Source organism: Octopus bimaculoides, chromosome 10 (genome assembly GCF_046866305.1).
Source record: "Octopus bimaculoides isolate indiv1 chromosome 10, ASM4686630v1, whole genome shotgun sequence".
In the NCBI taxonomy this organism is placed as follows: domain Eukaryota; kingdom Metazoa; phylum Mollusca; class Cephalopoda; order Octopoda; family Octopodidae; genus Octopus; species Octopus bimaculoides.
Genome location: NC_142937.1, coordinates 12,348,501 through 12,368,500, shown reverse-complemented (window position 1 = coordinate 12,368,500; position 20,000 = coordinate 12,348,501). Strand labels below are relative to the sequence as shown.

At 32.5% G+C, this 20,000-nt stretch overlaps 1 protein-coding gene across 22 annotated transcripts in view; it reads right to left on the bottom strand.

Annotated features, from left to right (window-relative positions):
- Nucleotides 1-20,000, bottom strand: part of LOC106869227 (tolloid-like protein 2) — a 1,141,949-nt gene that overhangs the window by 878,773 nt on the left and 243,176 nt on the right. For all 22 annotated transcript variants that reach the window (XM_089358367.1, XM_089358378.1, XM_089358375.1 and 19 more), the window contains one exon: nt 1,684-1,765. In XM_089358367.1, coding sequence (XP_089214493.1) covers nt 1,684-1,762 — 79 coding nt within the window. In that variant the 5' untranslated portion in view covers nt 1,763-1,765. The remainder of the gene's footprint in view (nt 1-1,683; nt 1,766-20,000) is intronic.

The following is a 20,000-nucleotide window of genomic DNA, read 5'->3' as shown; positions in this document are numbered from 1 at the left end:
AAAAAATATTGATATTTTAGATGAATAACTTTGCTTCTTCTTCAAATAATACATTCTGTATTAATTTGTCTTTTAGTCAATTCACCTTCACATGATACGTATTTTTGCAAAATACAGTTCCCACTCCAAATGTATGTATGCATGCAGTTATGTATGTATGTATGTATGTATGTGTGGGTGTGAGTGAGTGTGGGTGTGTATACGTGCATGTGTGTGTGTTACATTTAAATGCATTCAGTATAATTGATAATATAAATAATTTTAAATGAAGAACCAAATAAATCAAATAAATATTGTAAGGATAAAAAATTGAGGTTGATAAACCATCTCAATGACGGAATCCACAGATATTGAATGACAATTATATTTGACCATTGAATATGAGATATCTTACTAACACACAGAAATTACACATTACAAAGAAATCCTACTTCCTCTGCACACCATAAAATACAAAGAAAGTAAAGTACATATAACTTAAGACCAGGATGTTTGGCTTTGATGCAGGTGATCCCAGCTTTGAGGTTTATGAAGTTGAGAATAAGATAAGGTGCAGATAGTTTTGATTCTGATAAGCTATTTGAGCTGAGATTGAAATAAGGTTAAGTTATGTGATTTTGATTAATCTGATCCATACTTTGTTGCAAATCTGATCTGAGATCAAAGTAAAGTTAAACTGTTTGATGTTGATGCATTTCATTCCAGCTTACAATGATCCTCTGATATGAAAACAAAATTAAATTTAGAATATTTGGTTTGGATAAAGATGGTTGCATTTTTTTTATATTTGTCATTCGTTAACTAAGATCTCAGTATTGTTTTGAATTCTACCACATGCAAAAAAAATAAAAAGAGAAAAACCAAAAAGAAGCGAAAAAGAAATGTATAGAACTTTGTAAAGAAATTAATCTTTCTGATAAGAATTATGATCTACATAATGCCAGATGAGAACTATAAAACGCAAGTTATTATCAATCCATTTAACAAGCTTTATTGGAAGAGCAAGATTAGGTTACGATATTTTATTCAAATACTGCTGATCATATCTTTAATTCACCATCTGAAATCAAGATAAAGTTTGGATATTTGCTTCTGATATAATTGCTCATCTGAGCTGAGAATAAGATAAAATGATATTTGCTCCTGTTACAGTTGATCACAACAATAATGTATCAGCTTGACAATAAGAGAGAGGTACGATATTTGAGCAACAAACAGAGTTGATCCCAGATTTAATTGGTCATCTATATGAATGCTGATAAACTGAGTTCTTGAGTTAAATTTTGAAGTGTGCCATACAGAAATGAAATAAAATCCAGGTAGAAACTATTATTCTAACACGTCACGAATAACCTTTTCAGATTTAAATTTACTACTGTTTTTTTGTTTTTTTGCCTCTGACAATGAGCAAAGAGAATTATATTTGTATAAGAAATGTAAACAATTTCTCTAACAGAAAAGATGCTATTTTTCTTTTGTATTTTAATAAATATGAGAATAATAAATGATGTAGCAAACATTATATTTTCTGAAATAGAATAATGAAAACGAAAATTGTAAAGAGAAAGAAAAGCATATATCACAGTCAGAGACTCAGATCTTGGAAACAGAAACTGCTTCTGAAATAATAGAAGCAAATTTTTTCTTTGTTTTATGCATTAAAAAAATATTTGTTTTACTCACCATTATCCGACATAAATCCACCAGTAAGGCACAGAATTAACACAGTCCATTGGTTTAGCCTTTCTTCAAAATGGTGCATTTTCTATGTAATGGAAGAAAGAAATGAAAAATATAATACCGATTATACATATGTGAATGTAAAGAAATAAATATTAAAGAAAAGAAAAGAAAACTGAATGCGGCAAATTTAAATTCATTCTTGATACCATTCAAAGATATACAATAATAATAGTTTTCTTATTTAATGTAGCAAAAGAAAAATAGAAACTGAAAATATGTATACAGTTTATAAGATTTTATATATATATATATATATATATATATATATATATATGTATATATATATATATATATATATATATATATATATATATATATGTATATATATATATATATATATATATATATATATATATATATATATATATATATATATATATATATATATATATGTATATATATATATATATATATATATATATATATATATATATATATATATGTATATATATGTATATATGTATCTATCTATCTATCTATCTATCTATCTATCTATCTATATATATATATATATATATATATATATATATAGATAGATAGATAGATAGATAGATAGATAAATAGATACAGATATATATATATGCATTCATATATGTATATACCCTGCACAAATGTAAATATATATTATACACTCACACACAAACACGCACAACTAATTGTGTGTCATATACTATACACATTTCCATGTATGTATACATTCACATATATTTAATAATTTTCTGAAAACTGATAGTTATGAGTAAATTGTATTTTGTATTAAATTCTGTTCAGACACTTTTATACAGAAATGTTTTGTAAAAGTCTTTTCATATGAAATAAAAGTCATTGAAACATTAAATTAAGAAGGTAAAATAATATATGGTTGAGGTTTAACTTTCCATTTATGGGAGAAATTTTGTAATTGCTTATATTGGGAAGATAATATTGTTAGGTTAAGTTAAATTAAATGAAGGAAAATTATATCTGTGTATGTATGTGTGTATGTCTGTCTGTATGTATGTGTGTGTATATTTATGTATAACAGTATGTATGTGTGTATATGAGAGTGTGTATGTGGGTGGAGGTGCAATGGCCCAGTGGTTAGGGCAGTGGACTCACGGTCATAGGATCGCGGTTTCAATTCCCAGACCGGGCGTTGTGAGTGTTTATTGAGCGAAAACACCTTAAACTCCACAAGGCTCCGGCAGGGGATGGTGGCGAACCCTGCTGTACTCTTTCACCACAACTTTCTCTCACTCTTTCTTCCTGTTTCTGTTGTACCTGTATTTGTTGGATTGAAACCTTTCAAAGTGATGCCCCAACAAAGCTGTGGTCCAGTGATTGAAACAAGTTAGGAAGTTAAATGGAAAATATGACTGAAATATGAGGTTTATTTTTGTGTATATGAACATATGTAAGTAGTGTGATAAGCATTAAATGGAATGTATCATGTTTTTGAAGAATATAATACTAAAAATATGTTTATAATTTAATTTTAGATGGTGTTTACTGTTGAGTTTTTCCAGTGTGTTGATGTATTTTACAGTGTATAGCATCACCATCAGTCTGGAAAGGAAGTGATAAATGTGTTGTGGTTATGCAAGACTTAATCCCACATCAAGTTTAATATGGTGTCATGATGCTCGGTGAAGAACTCTTGAGATATTGATCAATAACTGGTCAGTAATTTGTTAAAGTAGAATAGCTGAATAAACACTGCAATCTATAAATTTTGAAAATATTTATAGTAACCCATTGAAATTCATCTATGTTCTTGTTTTTACAACAAGATATGCAGAAACATACGCACACACACACATATATATCATCATCGTCATTTAACGTCTCTTTTCCATGCTAGCATGGGTTGGTCAACTTGACAGGAGCTGATAAAGCCAGGAGCTGCAATAGTCTGGTTTCGGTTTGATTTCTACAACAGCATGCCCTTCCTAACACCAACCACTTTACAGAATGTACTAGGTGCTTTTTATATAGCACTATTACCAGTGAAATTTAGGTGGCACAAGCACCAGTGCTTTTAATGTGACACCATGAGTGTTCTTAATGAGGCACCAGAACCAGTGCTCTTAATGTGGTACCAGCACCAATGCATTTTATGTGGCACCAGCACACATATATACATAATTCATTATCATCATGATTAACGTCATTGTTTAACATCTGCATTCTATGCAGGCATGCAAAAAGATGGCTTGACAGGAGCCGGTTGAGCAGAAGCCCGCACCAGACTTCTGTGTCTGATGTGGCAGGGATTTTATGACTGGATGCCCTCCCTAACACCAACCACCCAACAGAATGAATTATATATATATATTTTTTTTATCTTATAGTTTCAGCTCAGAGCTGCGGCCATGCTGATGCACCGCCGTTAGAATATATATATTTATATATATAATCCTCTTTGTTATTTTACTGGTTTTAAAGGTGACAAGCTGGCAAAATTCTTTGCACTGGGATTTATGTAGCTGACTAGCCCTCTCCTCAAAGCTTTCAGGCCTTGACTAATAGCAGAGAGGGTTATTTTTGCAAGCTGGGAAACTCATTTAGCATGCTGGTCAAAATGCTTAGTGGCATTTCTTCCAGATTACCATTCTGAATTCAAATTCCACTGAGGTTACTTTACCTTCCATCTTTTCAGGGTTGATTAAATAAGTATTAGTTGAATATCCTTGATCCACCAAATTTCAGGCCTTGTGCCTATAGTAGAAAGGATTATTTTACTAGGTTTACTCATAGGATTATGGCTATACTGTAGAATGATGTTCAGGGGTTAATTGACCAGATTGGTCCCAGTACTTATTTTAAGTGTTGTACTTAGCTTATCAACCTTTATTTTTGTTGCCAGGTCACTATATGGGGACATAAAGAAACTGTTGTCAAGTAGTGAGAGACAAAAATAAGCATGAACACACACATACACACACACTGTGAATGTTTCTCTCTCTCTCTCTTTTTGTCCCTTTTTCTATCTATCTAACTATCTAGCTATCTATTGATCTATCAATATATATATATATGTATTGTTAGTATAAAGACATTTACATCACAATACAATCGTGATTCCAGGTATTTAATGAAAAATTACCAACACAATTCGATTGTGAATATAATAATTCCTTTGAAGTTAGAACTCAGCCATCAAACTTATACTGTCATATCATATTCTTTATGAAAGATGCAGTTTGTTTACATTTTTCAATGAGCAGACATATTCTTATTAACTTCAGTAATTGAATGATGTTGTAAAAGAAGCTGGATGAACTTTACAGAAAGATGAAACTCATTGGGCAATTTTCACTCCTAAACTTTTATATACCAAAACTTAAATGGTTCATCAATAGGTTGTTATGTTTTCATAGTGATACAAAATATATGTATTCATTAAATATACTCTAAATTATTCCTGTATATGCACAGGTGTAAATATATATATATATATATATATATATATATATATATATATATATATATATATATATATATATATGGATATATATATATATATATATATGTACATACATATATCTGTATGCATACACACACGAATATATGTATGTATGTGTGTCTTTATGTGTACAATGTATATTATATTCATGTACTTATATGTGCATTTACAATACGCACACACATACATGTGTTTATATACTACTACTACTACTAGTAACAACAACAACAACAACAATGATAATAGCAGCAGAAGAACAGTATAAACATGAATAATAATATACAAACTCATGCATATGTATCCATATATTTGTTTATCAGTGTATACACATGTATTGATAGATACAGCATATATAAACAATATCATATAAAGTTCATTGAACCTAGTTTAATTCTCTCTTCTGAACAAAGCATAGAGATGATTTCAGAGATCAATGAACATGAAAATCAAGATTCGTTTGCCAAGCATTCTCATACACTTTACACATATTCTTTGCGTCTATAGAAAAATGTGTAAAAATCAGTAAAGAAATGGCAACAAATATAGAATTTGGAATGATTGTAAGAATACACATTGAAAATATCAAAGTATTCAAAGTTTTAGACATCTAATAGCTGTCATTTCATGACCAATAAAATATTCTCTAAAAATGACTGAATGAGACAGAAATAACGGGGAAGTTTGGTAAATTACTAAAGCATATGAATTTAAAACTTTTGTTATTGTAGTTGATGCTATAATTATAATCATCATTGGTATACGGAAGAATTAAATAAACTTTCAAAGAAGATTTCTATGTAATTTTTCTCCAAGTTAACAGTTTTATTTGAAAATCAAATTTGAAAGCAATTTCATTCAGTTTGATATTGGCCAATTTCAAATTTTTCAATAAAATGAATTTGTAATCTATACTTTGTTCTTTAAGCTTGTGTAGCATTTCAATAGAGAACAAACATATAGGCATTGAAATAACTTTAGGTGTACCAAAACACCACATGAGGAAATGGCCTAAGGGTTCTCATCTTGTATAACTAATATTTGGTCTGAAGGTTCAAGTTCACCCTAGTATTCTGCTTCTGTATATTATCTGAGAATGCTATCTCCAAAATATATATGTATGTATGTATGTGATTGTTCAGTTTTATTTCAAGATTTTTTGCCAATAAAGAAGGAGTCGGTTTCTAACCTAGACCCAAGACTCCTTCATTGGAATTTCAACAACAACAAGGGATTTTTGTAAGTATGTATGTATGTATATGTGCAGATCTGTATGTTTTGCTTTATGTATGTATTCTCATGCTTATAGTTGCATATCTAGACATGTACGTATGTTATTAGTCAGTTTATTTCAAGATTTCTTGCCAACAGAGAAAAAGTTAGTTTATAACCTAGATCCAAGGCTTCTTTAATGGAATTTCAACATCAACAACAGGGTATTTTTGTATATATGTATGTATGTATGTTTTATATACATATTCTCATGCTCAGATATATTTAAATGATAAACTTCTGGAAAGTTTTACAGATTTTTACAGTTCTGGTGATGGACTGGATCTGTAGTCTTTGAATTAGCTTTCTCCTTTTTGGTTTTGAGAAGCCTAATTTCTCAAGATTGGTATTTAGGCGGTGTGTTACATGCCCCAGGGCCCCAATAATTACAAGTATAAACCTGAACTTGTAATCTGGATAGAGTACCTGCAAATTTCTCAATAGTTCGGCATAGGTGCTCTCTTTGTTTTGATTAATCTTCAGCTTTATGTTAACAGCCGCTGGGCAGCTAATTTCCACAATTGTACACAGTTTCTCTTCTCTATCCCAAATCATTATATCGGGTCTGTTGTGTTTACATTTTATTCAGGTCTTCTCTGGAATATTCAACCAGTATTCCTTTGTATTATGAGTGGCTATGGCTTCTGCCATATGTATGTATGTATGTATGTATGTATGTATGTACGTACGTATGCATGCATCCATAATGCATATGATATTATCATCATGTTCATGTGTTTTTCAATGCCTGAATGAGTATTAAGTGAGAACCATCCAACACACGCCAGCATGGAAAGCGGACGTTAAACAATGACAATGACGATGTTGATGATGATGATGTTGTTGATGATGATGATGGTGATGATGATGATGAAACTTTGCAGTCTTTGGTGAGTATGTGTGTGCTTGTGCATCAAGTGTGTGTGTGTGGTGGGGCATGCATTTGCACACATACACATGCACATGCATGCACATATATATATATTTATGCATAAACAAATGTATGTAAACAGAATATATATGTACATATGTACATATATTCATACACACACATATATATATATACATATGAAAATATTGTATATCTATCTGTTTGCGCGTGTGTGTGTGTGTGTGTGTGTGTGTGTGTGTGTGTGTGTGTTAGCCAACACCTAACCTAATAAATCTTGTTATCACTTAATTCTTAATGAACTGACAGGAATAAATATCTAAAACATTAAACCGGATCCAATTACACAGATGTTCCTTGTAATCCATTAAACACAAAATTAAATTTAAAAAAAAACAAACAATGGAAACACTTGAAATTAAACAAAAACACATACAAGACAATAAAAAAAAAGCCATAGATAACTTGAACTTAAAGTGAGGATAACATTGAAATGCTGAAAGACGTAAAACTAGGTAAAAAAAAATCTAAAAAGGGTATCATGCAATAACAACATAATTTATCTAAATAAACAAATATTCCCCATCATCAGCTGTTCTTCTGGAAAACATTGTTGTTTTGACACCAAACAGTACTACTCTGTAGAATGGTGTGAACAACATAAAATGATTTTAGGTACTACATGGGAATTAGTTGACTTAGCAGTAAAATTCACTTAGTAGTACTTGTGACAGAACAGAGTTCCCACAACACAATACAATGTGTAAATTTCTAAACCCACAGTAGGTGTATATAACCTAATAGAAACCCCAAAAGATTTATACTTAAATGTCACTACAATAAACAAAATTAACATAAACTAGAGTTTATCAAACCAATCTTTTGAAGACTATAAAATGTAATTAAAACAGTAGTAAATGAAATGAAAACATATTTCACTGATGTTAATTAAACATTAATATAAATGTAATTATGATCAATGTAAAGAATGGACTTGCAGACAGTTTCAAACATCCATCCATACATACATGCATACATACACTCATATATACATACATACATCATACATATATATATATTTATATAGATAGATTGATAGATAGATAGATAGATAGATAGATAGATAGATAGATAGATACACGCATACATAAATAGACAGATATATAGATAAATTAGATAGATAGATAGATAGATTGATAGATAGATAGATAGATAGGTAGATAGATAGATAGATAGATAGATTAGATAGATAAAAATAGATATGGCTGGTCTAAAATTCTATAAGTCCTCTTGCTCCTTCCATCATAAGCTCCATACCGAAATTAGACTACTAAAAAATTCCAACAGGTCCCTAATCTTCTCAGAGAAATCTAGAAATCTATATAGGATAGATGCCCATACTTATGACAGGCTGTTATAAAACTATATTACACAGAACTAAAGGTGCACTTCTCCACATACATGCAACAACATCAACAGTGAAGCCAAACAATTAACCACTGACTTAGATATAGCAGGTAGGGTAGAGATTTTTGCTAAAAGGAATACTTTATTACTATGGTAACACCATAGGGCAGCCATATCCATCTTTATCTATCTACTCTACTGCTCTGTATCTTAGAGTGTGCTTCTTTTGGGGATTTATGATTCCCTGATGATATATATATACACACACTCATATATATACACATATATATATATACATATGCATATACATAAGGACATACATGGAAGTTGGATGTAAAATGATGATGATGATATATGAGAGCATAGCTTGTGCTATGTTTTGCAGTTCTAGTTGCAAAACACTTGCTTTAAATCCAAAAGAATATTTAATCCATCATTTACTTATGGATACAGAATGTAGAGATAAGCTTTGAAAACACACACACAGAGCCTTAAGATGATGCTATTACACACACACACACACACACACACACACACACACACACACACACACGCACGCACGCACACACACACAAACACAAACACACACACACACACACAAACACTCAAACACTTATATACATGTGTGTGTGCATATTATCCTTAATTAGTCAAAGGATAACTGGTGGTATTTAAGATCCTTTTTTGTTTTTTCCATTCCTAAACTAGTGACAGGAATAAAAAATGGTCCTTAGAACTAAAACGCAAAGGAACTCAAAGTAGACCCAGCTAAAAGTACCCAATAGTCAGGTGGTGCTTTCAAACAAAGCAATAAGTTAAATCTTTGGCTCAATATCCTGCTATAGACCATCCCATCTATGTGGTTTCTACTCTGTTTTCAGTCTGCTCTGCTCAAAATATCCCTTATAAGGTTTGGGCTAAGCTGAAACTATGGGCAAAAACACTTGCCTGGCATGACATGTGGGATTGAACTCTGAACAGTTGCATAACTGTTAGGGTAGAGAGGTGGTTCACCTCAGGTATTGCTTTTCTCGGTGCTGCACTTTTGATTCTACTGTATAAGCCTGAATAAATGAAAGGGAATGTGTAGCTAACTGAAGGGCTGCCTTGGGCAACACACATTCTTGCTTGACCACTGACCATAAACCTCTCAATTGTGAAGTGAATTTCTGAATGACTCAACCTCAAAGCCTCTGGAGGTCTTGGAGATGTTTTCCATTTCTCCATTGGAATAAAAGATTAATGATAACTAGCATCAAGTTATGTTAATAAATACAATGCAACAATAATATAACAAATGTTTTCCTTTGGGCGAAATCCCTTATTTCATAATGTGCCTTCACAACAGAAGGTTTCTCTGTTATATGACTACCATCTTACAGATTCAATGAAAACACCCCTAGAAATCCATAGAAATTGTTATCTCAGAACTTTCACTGAGATATAGTTTTTCATGTTCTCAACAAACAAAATGATTATTAAAGCATAACAGCATGGTGTTAAGCATGTTCATTCTCTCTGGAATTTCATTCAGTATGATGTATGCAATAACCATTACATGTGTGTGTGTGTATGCAAATATATATATATACTCACATACACATTATAAATATATATACATACATATATTTATTTATAGATATTTGAATGTGTATATGTATATGTATATATTTGTGTATATGTCTGTGTGTATATGTGTATATATATAAATGTGTATATATGTACACACATTCACACTCATATATATATTTATTTATATATATGAGTGTGAATGTGTGTACATATATACACATTCATATATATATATATATATATATACACATGTACACACAAACATATATATACACATGTACACACAGACATATATATACACAAATATATACATATACATATACACATTCAAATATCTATGTAGATACATATACATATATTTATTTTTGTGTACATATATATATACACATTTATATATATACACATATACACACAGACATATATATATATACACAAATACTTCATTTAATTATGCATTTTGAAGCACTGCATGTATGCATTCATTCATACATAGATGTGTACATCCAAACACACATACTTAGGAAGCATAACATAAATAGATATACAAGCATGCACACATTGATGTTGGCTTGTGTGTGTGTGTGTGTGTGTCTGCGTTTTGCTTCACAAAACTGTGTGAAAATTATCCAGTACATGTCGTAAAGTATAATTGTTATTGTATGCAGCAGTACAGCAGGTAACTTCTGTGTTGCTACATGTAATTTTATATGAAACAGGGTTTGATAAACAATATCACCTGGTGAAACATGTATTGCGTGAAACTTTGAGTAGCAGTGCATGAGGTATCAGCAGCATCCTATTAGTATGTGTGTGTGTATATATATATATAATCTTTCTTAATCTTTAATCTTTTACTTGTTTCAGTCATTAGACTGTGGCCTGACCCTGTTGGGGCACTACAAGGAAGAATTTTAAGTTAAACAAATCAAACCTGGTAATTATTTTTTTAGACCTAGTACTATTCTATCAGTCTCTCTTTCCAAGTTACAGGATTGTAAACACACACACACACACACACACACACACACACACACACACACACACACACACACACACAGAGACACACACACACACACATACACACAGAGACACACACACATGTATATATATATATATATATATATATATATATATATATATATATATATATGTTTAGAAGGTAGAAAAGTAACTCACAAGCTGATATGTATAAGGAAAATAAGACAAGGTAGAAAATACTAGAATAATTTTATCATCATGATCATGATAATAATAATGAACTTAGTTGCGCGACAAGTAGTGATCAATAAAATGATCGCTAAACTGAAGAATAAGAACTGAGGTGTATATGAGGCAGATACCACTTTCTTGATATGACTACAGTCCAGTAATAGATTCTAGTGAAAACAAAATAAGAAACGAATATACACACAAGCACACCACGTACCCACACACTTACACACACACATCACAGAAAGAGAAAGAAACAACGCAGTCAATCACTTTTGTCGTCCTTCATGAGGAATTATAAAAACCCTTATTATAATAGTTTCTTATATTGATACAAGTTGACAGATTTGTTTTGAGATTTTTTGGACAAAGTAGTTCCCAGCACTGATGTATGACAAATTTTGATGATCAGAGATCAGCTGATCAGATTTGGTCTTGTCTAAATAACAGCAGCAGCAGTAAGAATGACAATAGCAGCAGCAGCAGCAGCTTCAGTTTTATAGTGATACAGAAACGAAACTGATTTCAAATTTTGGCACAATGCCAGCAATTTTGTGGGTGGGGTAAGTTGATTACATTGATCCCAGTACTTATTTTATCAACCTTGAAAAGATGAAAGACAAGCCAACTTTGGCAGGAATTGAATTCAGGACATAAAGACAGATGAACTGCCACTAAGCAGTTTGCCTGGCAAGCTAAGGGTTCTGCAAGTTCACTGCCCTAAGATACAAAAACAATATTCTTTTCTACTCTAGGCACAAGGCCCAAAACTTTTGGGGAAGGGGCCAGTCAATTAGATCAACCTCAGTACGTAACTGGTACTTAATTTATCAACCCCAAAAGGATGAAAGGCAAAGTCAGCCTTTGAGGAATTTGAACTCAGAATGTAAAGACAGATGAAATACCGGCATGCTAACGTTTCTTATTTCTTTACTGCCCACAAGGGGCTACACACAGAGGGGACAAACAAGGACAGACAAACGGATTAAGGCAAAGTTACCTCAGCGGAATTTGAACTCAGAACATAGCGGCAGACAAAATACCGCTAAGCATTTTGCCCGGTGTACTAACATTTCTGCCTTGATACGGAAACAACATTATGTTACATTCTTGGCAGTCTTAAGGCAAGGTCCTTAAAAAAATGTAAATGAAAGGAAATTAATTGGCTACAATGCTGATTTAACTAATAATAATCTTCTCAGCCCATCATAAATTTATTGCTTTTCTGCAAATAAAAGGAAGAAAAAAATTCAAATTTATGACAAGTTTTAATAAATAGTTAACCTGACAATAAAATTTTTGAAAAAATTCCTAACTTCTCAATGTTGGAACATGTTGTTATAAAGGTTAGTCTTATATCAGAATAAAACTCCTATCAGCTTTAAGTGTAAATTATAACAGCATTAAAACTTGCAACAAATTCATGTAAATGTCAGCTTTACAATAAATTTTGCAGCAGTTTCATTTTATTAACTTCATTATTAGCATTATTGAGTCACTGGAGATGGCTTCATTGGATTCATTCATGTGCCATTCTTGGTAATAATATATTTATTTATTTCCAAGTTTTTATTTCCTTCAAATGCAGTGAAACCATGTCAGATAGAAAAAAAAAAAAGACAAATGAAAATGCATTCATTTTAATTTTTTTTTTTATGGTGTAAGATGAAGATATGACAAGATATAGGTGTCAAGTGTATCAATCTAGAAAAGGTCGACCTTATAACAAATTTGCTGAAATGTTAACTTGAAAACAAATTTGGGAATGAATTGTATCTGTGAAGAATTTCAAATAGAATTTATTATGAAGATCAAATTTCTACCAAATGTCAACAGAGTAGTTTGGAATGCAGTATTTCAGTTTGGCTGTGAATGGGAGGCACTCATTTGGAGTATAATACCGTTCCATTTAAACATCCTCTGAATTTATTTGAATTCAGATATAACAAGAATTTGGATATAGCATCATGACTCATTGGTTCCCTTCTTGTTTTCTGGCTTGGGCTTGATTTTCTTGGGCCCAGTTTAGCACGACCCTATTTTGTCCCGGAACGAGATGGATGACTGGAGGCAGCTTTTTGGACATTGGTGATTTGGCAAGACCGACTGGATGAACTTTGAAACTGTTTTGGTACTGGAAGCAAGCACGTGTACTTCTTAATGCTTCTCACTCTACCAGACATTCATTTCACTGCCAAGATTAAAATTCAGTGTCAGTTCTGCTTTGTCAGAGATGTACAGCAATCTATTGTGAGAAAATCTTTTTTTTTCCTGTGTCTCGTCCATATTTCCTTGACCATTAAGGTGGCAAGCTAGCAGAATCCTGAACATGCCACACAAAATGTTTTATGGTATTTCATCTGTCTTTATGTTCTAAGTTCAAATTCCACCCAGGTCAACTTTACCTTTTATCTTTTTGGGGTCAATAAGATAAGTACCAGTTGATCACTAGGGGTCAATGTAATCAACTTACCCCCTCCCCACGAAATTGCTGGCATTATGCCAAAATTTAAAACCAATATTTTACGGACCATCATATACATAAAATAAAGCAGAAAGTTAAATGAAGTTTAGTAGTTTAGTAGTTGTGATTACAAGTTAGTTGTCAACTAGAATGATACAAAATGTTTGGTGCCAAAAGGTCCCAGAGACAAATCGTCTGATGCTAAATAAACCACTGTTAAATTAGTGGCACTAAATAGGTGGCACTAAAGCAGCTCCACCAAAGTATCTCATACCCATTTTTATCTTAGAGTCTATTTCATGGATCCTAACCATTGTATCATAATCTGTAAAAATCTGAACCCCTCCATTGCAAGTTATTTATTGTGTATGTGAATGACACATTGAGCCTATGGCAGTGGAAACCTCTAGCATTCTTGGCCCCTGGATTATATCCCTGCTCACTGCTATAATAGTAGAGATGGCTATCTGCAATCTTGAGTCAGAGTGATTGTTCCAGGAGATCTCCCTCAACATCGTTTGGGGCAATGCCTTTACTATTTTGTCAGCTAGGACCATGAGACGATCTGAATTACAGGAAATTGCAGGTTCCACTTCTTAGTGTAAAGTTGTCTCCTCTGGTTCTGAGCCATCCAATATACCTAATTCTACCATCTAAGAACATTGGCCATCTGGAATTCTTTATTGTTGATGTTAATCACATGGTATTCATACTGAAGCCAGCTGTTTCAATTGCTCCACTCTTGGAAATGGAAGGTATCTAATTATAATTGTATTTATTACTCATTATGTTTGAGAATAGAAGCAAAATGGGGAAATTGCTGATGATAATGTTGTTGCTTAGCCTTCTAGTTCAACATTGGTAAACCCAAACTCATGGTCAAAGACATTTCCAGCTTAAAATGTTTGAGAATAATGTATTATGACTAATGAATAATGTATTATGAATCATCTTGGAAATCAAATGGCATAAGTCTGTTGAGTATGAAAGGATTTTAAAACATAATGCAAGTATCCAATACAGAAGAAATAATGAAGAGTTGATGGCAGTTTAGGGGTCACATACTTTGGCCATGGTCGGAAGTCCAGCAAAAATATGTGAAACAGTAAAATGGATAGCTGAAGGTAGCAAACCTTGTTCCACTTGTCTGAGAACAACGAAGAGACACAAAAGTGATAATGACCGGAGAGAATTAGAAAGAGAAACACAGAATAGACAAGTCTGGTGAGAATATGTGAAAGCCATTTAGCCTCAAATGACATTGGATACAGTAACACAGGCACACATACAGAAACACACACATACACATACACACACACATGTACACGCACACATACACATCATTATCATTATCATTATTTAACATCTGTTTTTCTATACTGAACAACAAAATCGACCTTGATGGAATTTGAACTCAGAACATTAAGATGGATGAAATACCACTAAACGCTATGTCTGGAATGCTAATGATTCTGTCTGCTCCCTGTATCATTATTATTATTATTATTATTATTATTATTATTATTATTATTATTAGTAATAACATCAACAATAATAATAATAATAATAATAATAATAATAATAATAATAATAATAATAATAAAAGTAGAGTGATTAAAAAGATTAAAGTGGGATGGGCTACCGGACCTGAAGTAAATTCTAACTGGGCTCTACCTACAAGTTCATGTGCTGTTTGTCTTGATATGAGCTCACCATGTCATGCACATGCGGATGTGATGCATATGCTTGGTCTACCGTTATCAGACGGGTAGTCATGATGGGTATATCAGGTGGTGGGCTGGCAGAAATATTAGCACGCCGGGCGAAATGCTTAGCAGTATTTCGTCTGCTGTTACATTCTGAGTTCAAATTCTGCCGAGGTCTACTTTGCCTTTCATCCTTTCGGGGTCGATGAATTAAGTACCAGTTACGCACTGGGGTCGATGTAATCGACTTAATCCCTTTGTCTGTCCTTCTTTGTCCCCTCTATGTTTAGCCCCTTGTGGGCAATAAAGAAATAAGTCATGGTGGGTATATTAGGTTTCGTATATTTTTTACCCCAGTGTCGCTTTGATGGCATGCACTGCTCTCTCAATAAGAACAACGATGACGAAAATAACAATAATAATAATAAAAGTAGAGTGATTAAAAGGATTAGAGAAACAGAAATGACAAAATAAAACGAAAGATTTGGAAATCTAAAACTAGTCTATCAATTATTCATCAAGGAAATTTAAATATGTAAATGTAATCAAGAAGCATGCACATGTAAATGTATCTCGGTAGACACCATGTGTTTGATAGGATCATTCAGTGTAACAATTATTCGAGTGTATTTCCTTATTTGTTTCTATCTGTTGATCTGCCAGGAAGTTTATTTATTTATTATTTAGTTTTTTGGTTTTATTTGTGGTTGGGGGTATCAGGGACATTTGCATTGAATTGGATAACATATAATGTGAATGATGAGACGTTTTGGTTGAAAAGCTAATGTGGATCGACTGTTGGTGGGTTATAAACACCAAGGAAGACATGAAATTGGAGCTTCACACATGATGTGACATGAAAACGAGATGCATGGAAATAGGTATTGTCGATTTACACATATTTAGACAATGGTGCAGTTATAGCTGCATTGTTAAAGAGCTTGTTTTGTAACCACCTGATTTAGGTTTCAATCCCACTGCATGACACCTCACGAAAAGTGTCTGCTTTTACATTATCAACCAATCAATGCCTTGTGAGTGAATTTGGTGGATGGAAACGGTGTGGTGTATCTTTGTGTTTGTGTTTGTTACCCGCCACCATTCGACGACCAGTGTTGGTTTATTTATGTCCCAGTAGCCTAGCAATTTGGCAATAAAACTAATAAAATAAATACTAGATTTAAGATAAATAATGTTGTTGATTTGTTTGACTAAACTCTTTGATGTGGTGCCCCAGTATGGCAAGTAAAATATTAAAGATATTACAGGAATAGACATGGTTGTGAGGGCAAGAAAGTTGCTTTACAGAATCATGTTTCAGGTTCAGTCCCACTGCATGGCACCTTGGACAAGTAATTTTTTTGCCCAGTAGTCCTGGACTTATCAATGTCCTTTGAATTATATGATAGACTGGAACTCAGCCAAATCCTGTCATATACATTCACATGTATAAATGTGTGTGTGTGTGTGTGTGTGTGTGTGTTTTCATAAGTGTGTTTGTTTCTCACTGTTTGGCAGCCACTGTTGATTTGTTTAGATCCCTGTAACTTAGTGGTTTGATAAATGAGAGTGATAAAATAAATACCAGGCAAAAATAAATACTGAGGTTCATTTGATTGAATAAATCCTTCAAGAGAATACCTCAGCATGGTTGCAATCAAATAATGGAAAAAAAGTAAAAGAATAGATAACTTAAAAGATATATGATTTGCCTGCAATCTCTAAAAGGCCTGCACAACCTGAAAATCAGAGGTAAAAAAACCAACAAGGAAGATTGAAGATTGTAGGTGGTAGCTTGTTGTATGAAATATACTCATCGAATTTGTCAGACACAATATCCTATCACCTTTAAAAACCAAAGTTCATATTGGATAATGTAGTCCAGAGTACATTAATGCAAAATAAGATGGAATGGCCATAAATGGAACACCTTTGATTATAGGTTTACTTGATCAGAAATGATCAATGAACAAAGGTAAACAACAGCGATGATGATTTATCAGAACTTAATAACTGAAGAAGCTCTTCTTCCTGGATGCTGGTGGTAAAGTAGGTGATGTGCTACAGCAATGAACTAAATATTTTGCTGCATTTTACTACATTAGGAATCCATATTCTATTGGTATTGTCATTTTTTTAATGTCTTTCATGTCAAAACATAAAAGAGATTATAATATGAACAAGTCAACTTTACCACTTGTTTAAACTATATATGTCCCTATGCTAATATCTAAGAAGTTACTTTTAAATGTACATCATCAAAGGTAACCTTTCTTAGCTGCTTTCTCTGTTGCTTTTGGCTTTGATTACATTTTTCTGCTATTCCATTTATATTCTTCATTCAACATCATCTCCACTTGCTAAGGTAAAGTAAAACCGATTTCTGCTAGTTTTCAATGATGAGTCTTCATCCGTTTGATGACTAAACTCCCTGTATATTGAATCAACATATAGGTGGATGAATATTCCACAGTCATATGTATTTTTAATGGAATCCTCACAAAGACTCTGCATGACACAGTGTGTAACAGGATACAGAGGCATAGCTAGAGTGTGTGCTGATTGGGGCAGCCTGTGAGTTTGCTGCCGTCACTACTTCAAGTTCCTAAGCCTATACAGGCTTCTATTGCAAACCCAAAAGTTTTGCACTCATAAAAGTGTCAGCTGGAGCAATCTGCCTTCTTGTCCCCATTTCCTATGCTGCTATTTCCAGATACAGCCCATCTAATCAGATCTGCTTCCACACAGTTTCTGCCAGTTCAGTTTCATTCACAAAGCTCGAGTTGACTTAAGACTATGTTTAGAAACACTTGCCTTTGGTGGTGTAATGTAACAAGGCTGCAGATATGAATTAGAAGCACTTTTGATCTGGAAGCTTTCCATACAGTTTTCATCTACTCAAATTCACCTACAAGGCTTTGCCCAAATTGAAACTATAGGGAAGGTACTAGTCGAAAATGGTGTAAAGTTAGATTGAATCCGAGACCTAATATTTATGAAACAAAACTTCTTAATCAATCAGCCACGCCTACTCCTATTGGTGTGCGTGTGTATATATAGATATACATACATACATATATATATATATATATATATATATATATATATATATATAGCACTCTCTCCCGTTGTTAAACGATGTATGAGGGTTCAACAATTTCTTACTGAAAAACCACACAGATGATTTGTTTATAGTGATCAAATGTTTGTGTAGACATAACCACACTCTCTTCATCAAATCGACATTACCTGTACAGGTGCAATGGGTGTCACATGTCAGATATCAAAATGAATGCAGAGCAACATGGAATGAAGTGCTTTAATGAAGAACACAACATAACGCCAAGTCTGGGAATTGAACCCACAATCTTGCAATCATGAGTGCAACATCCTAACCACTAAGCCATGTGCCTTCACAATATATACTTACATACATACATACATACATATATATATATATATATTTTATATATATTTTATCTTTAAAGCTCAATTTAATTTTAATTTTTTATAAATTGATTTTAATTGAGTTTTTACCTGTAATTTTGAATTTTGACCCTAATATTATATATATATATGTATATATATATATATATATATATATATATATATATATATATATATATATATATATATATACACACCTTTATCTATCTGTATAGATAGATTGATAGACAGACATAGATACCATAGCTAAATGACAAAATATTTTTGCCATCTATAATAAGCAGTATTTAATAGTATCAAGCTACTGGTGAGCTAGGTTCATGATCTAATTTAAAAGCCATTTCATTTCATTTAAGTCTCTAATTCCTTTGAGAAAATTCTCAATTCCCATTGGTCAATTATCTTATTTCTCTTCCATGGTCATCCTGTGAAAGCTGTATCCACAGAAATAAAAAATAAAACAGAATATAAAAAAGAAATGAAATTGTTCTCATTATATTCTCTTGATTTCTGTAGGTCGGTATGAGACCTAAGAAAGTTCTTGAAACAAACTGGTATTAGCTTCTGGTTATAGCAGAAGAGAAGTATGCAGAATAAAGTGTTCTACCAAGAAACGTAGAGAGAATATGGTTGATATGACAGAGTACTTAATAACCAACTGAGAGGTCAATAGCTTGTCCGTGGTTGGTCAGCACTGTTACCCATCAATGTCTGAGATGAGGTCAACACTTTTACTTCTTTCAATCATTAAACTGTGGCCATGCTAGAACACTGTCTCATCGGGTTTGTCGATTAAATTGACCCTGGTACTTGATTTCAGTTTTGTAGTTATTCTATCTGTCAGTTAGT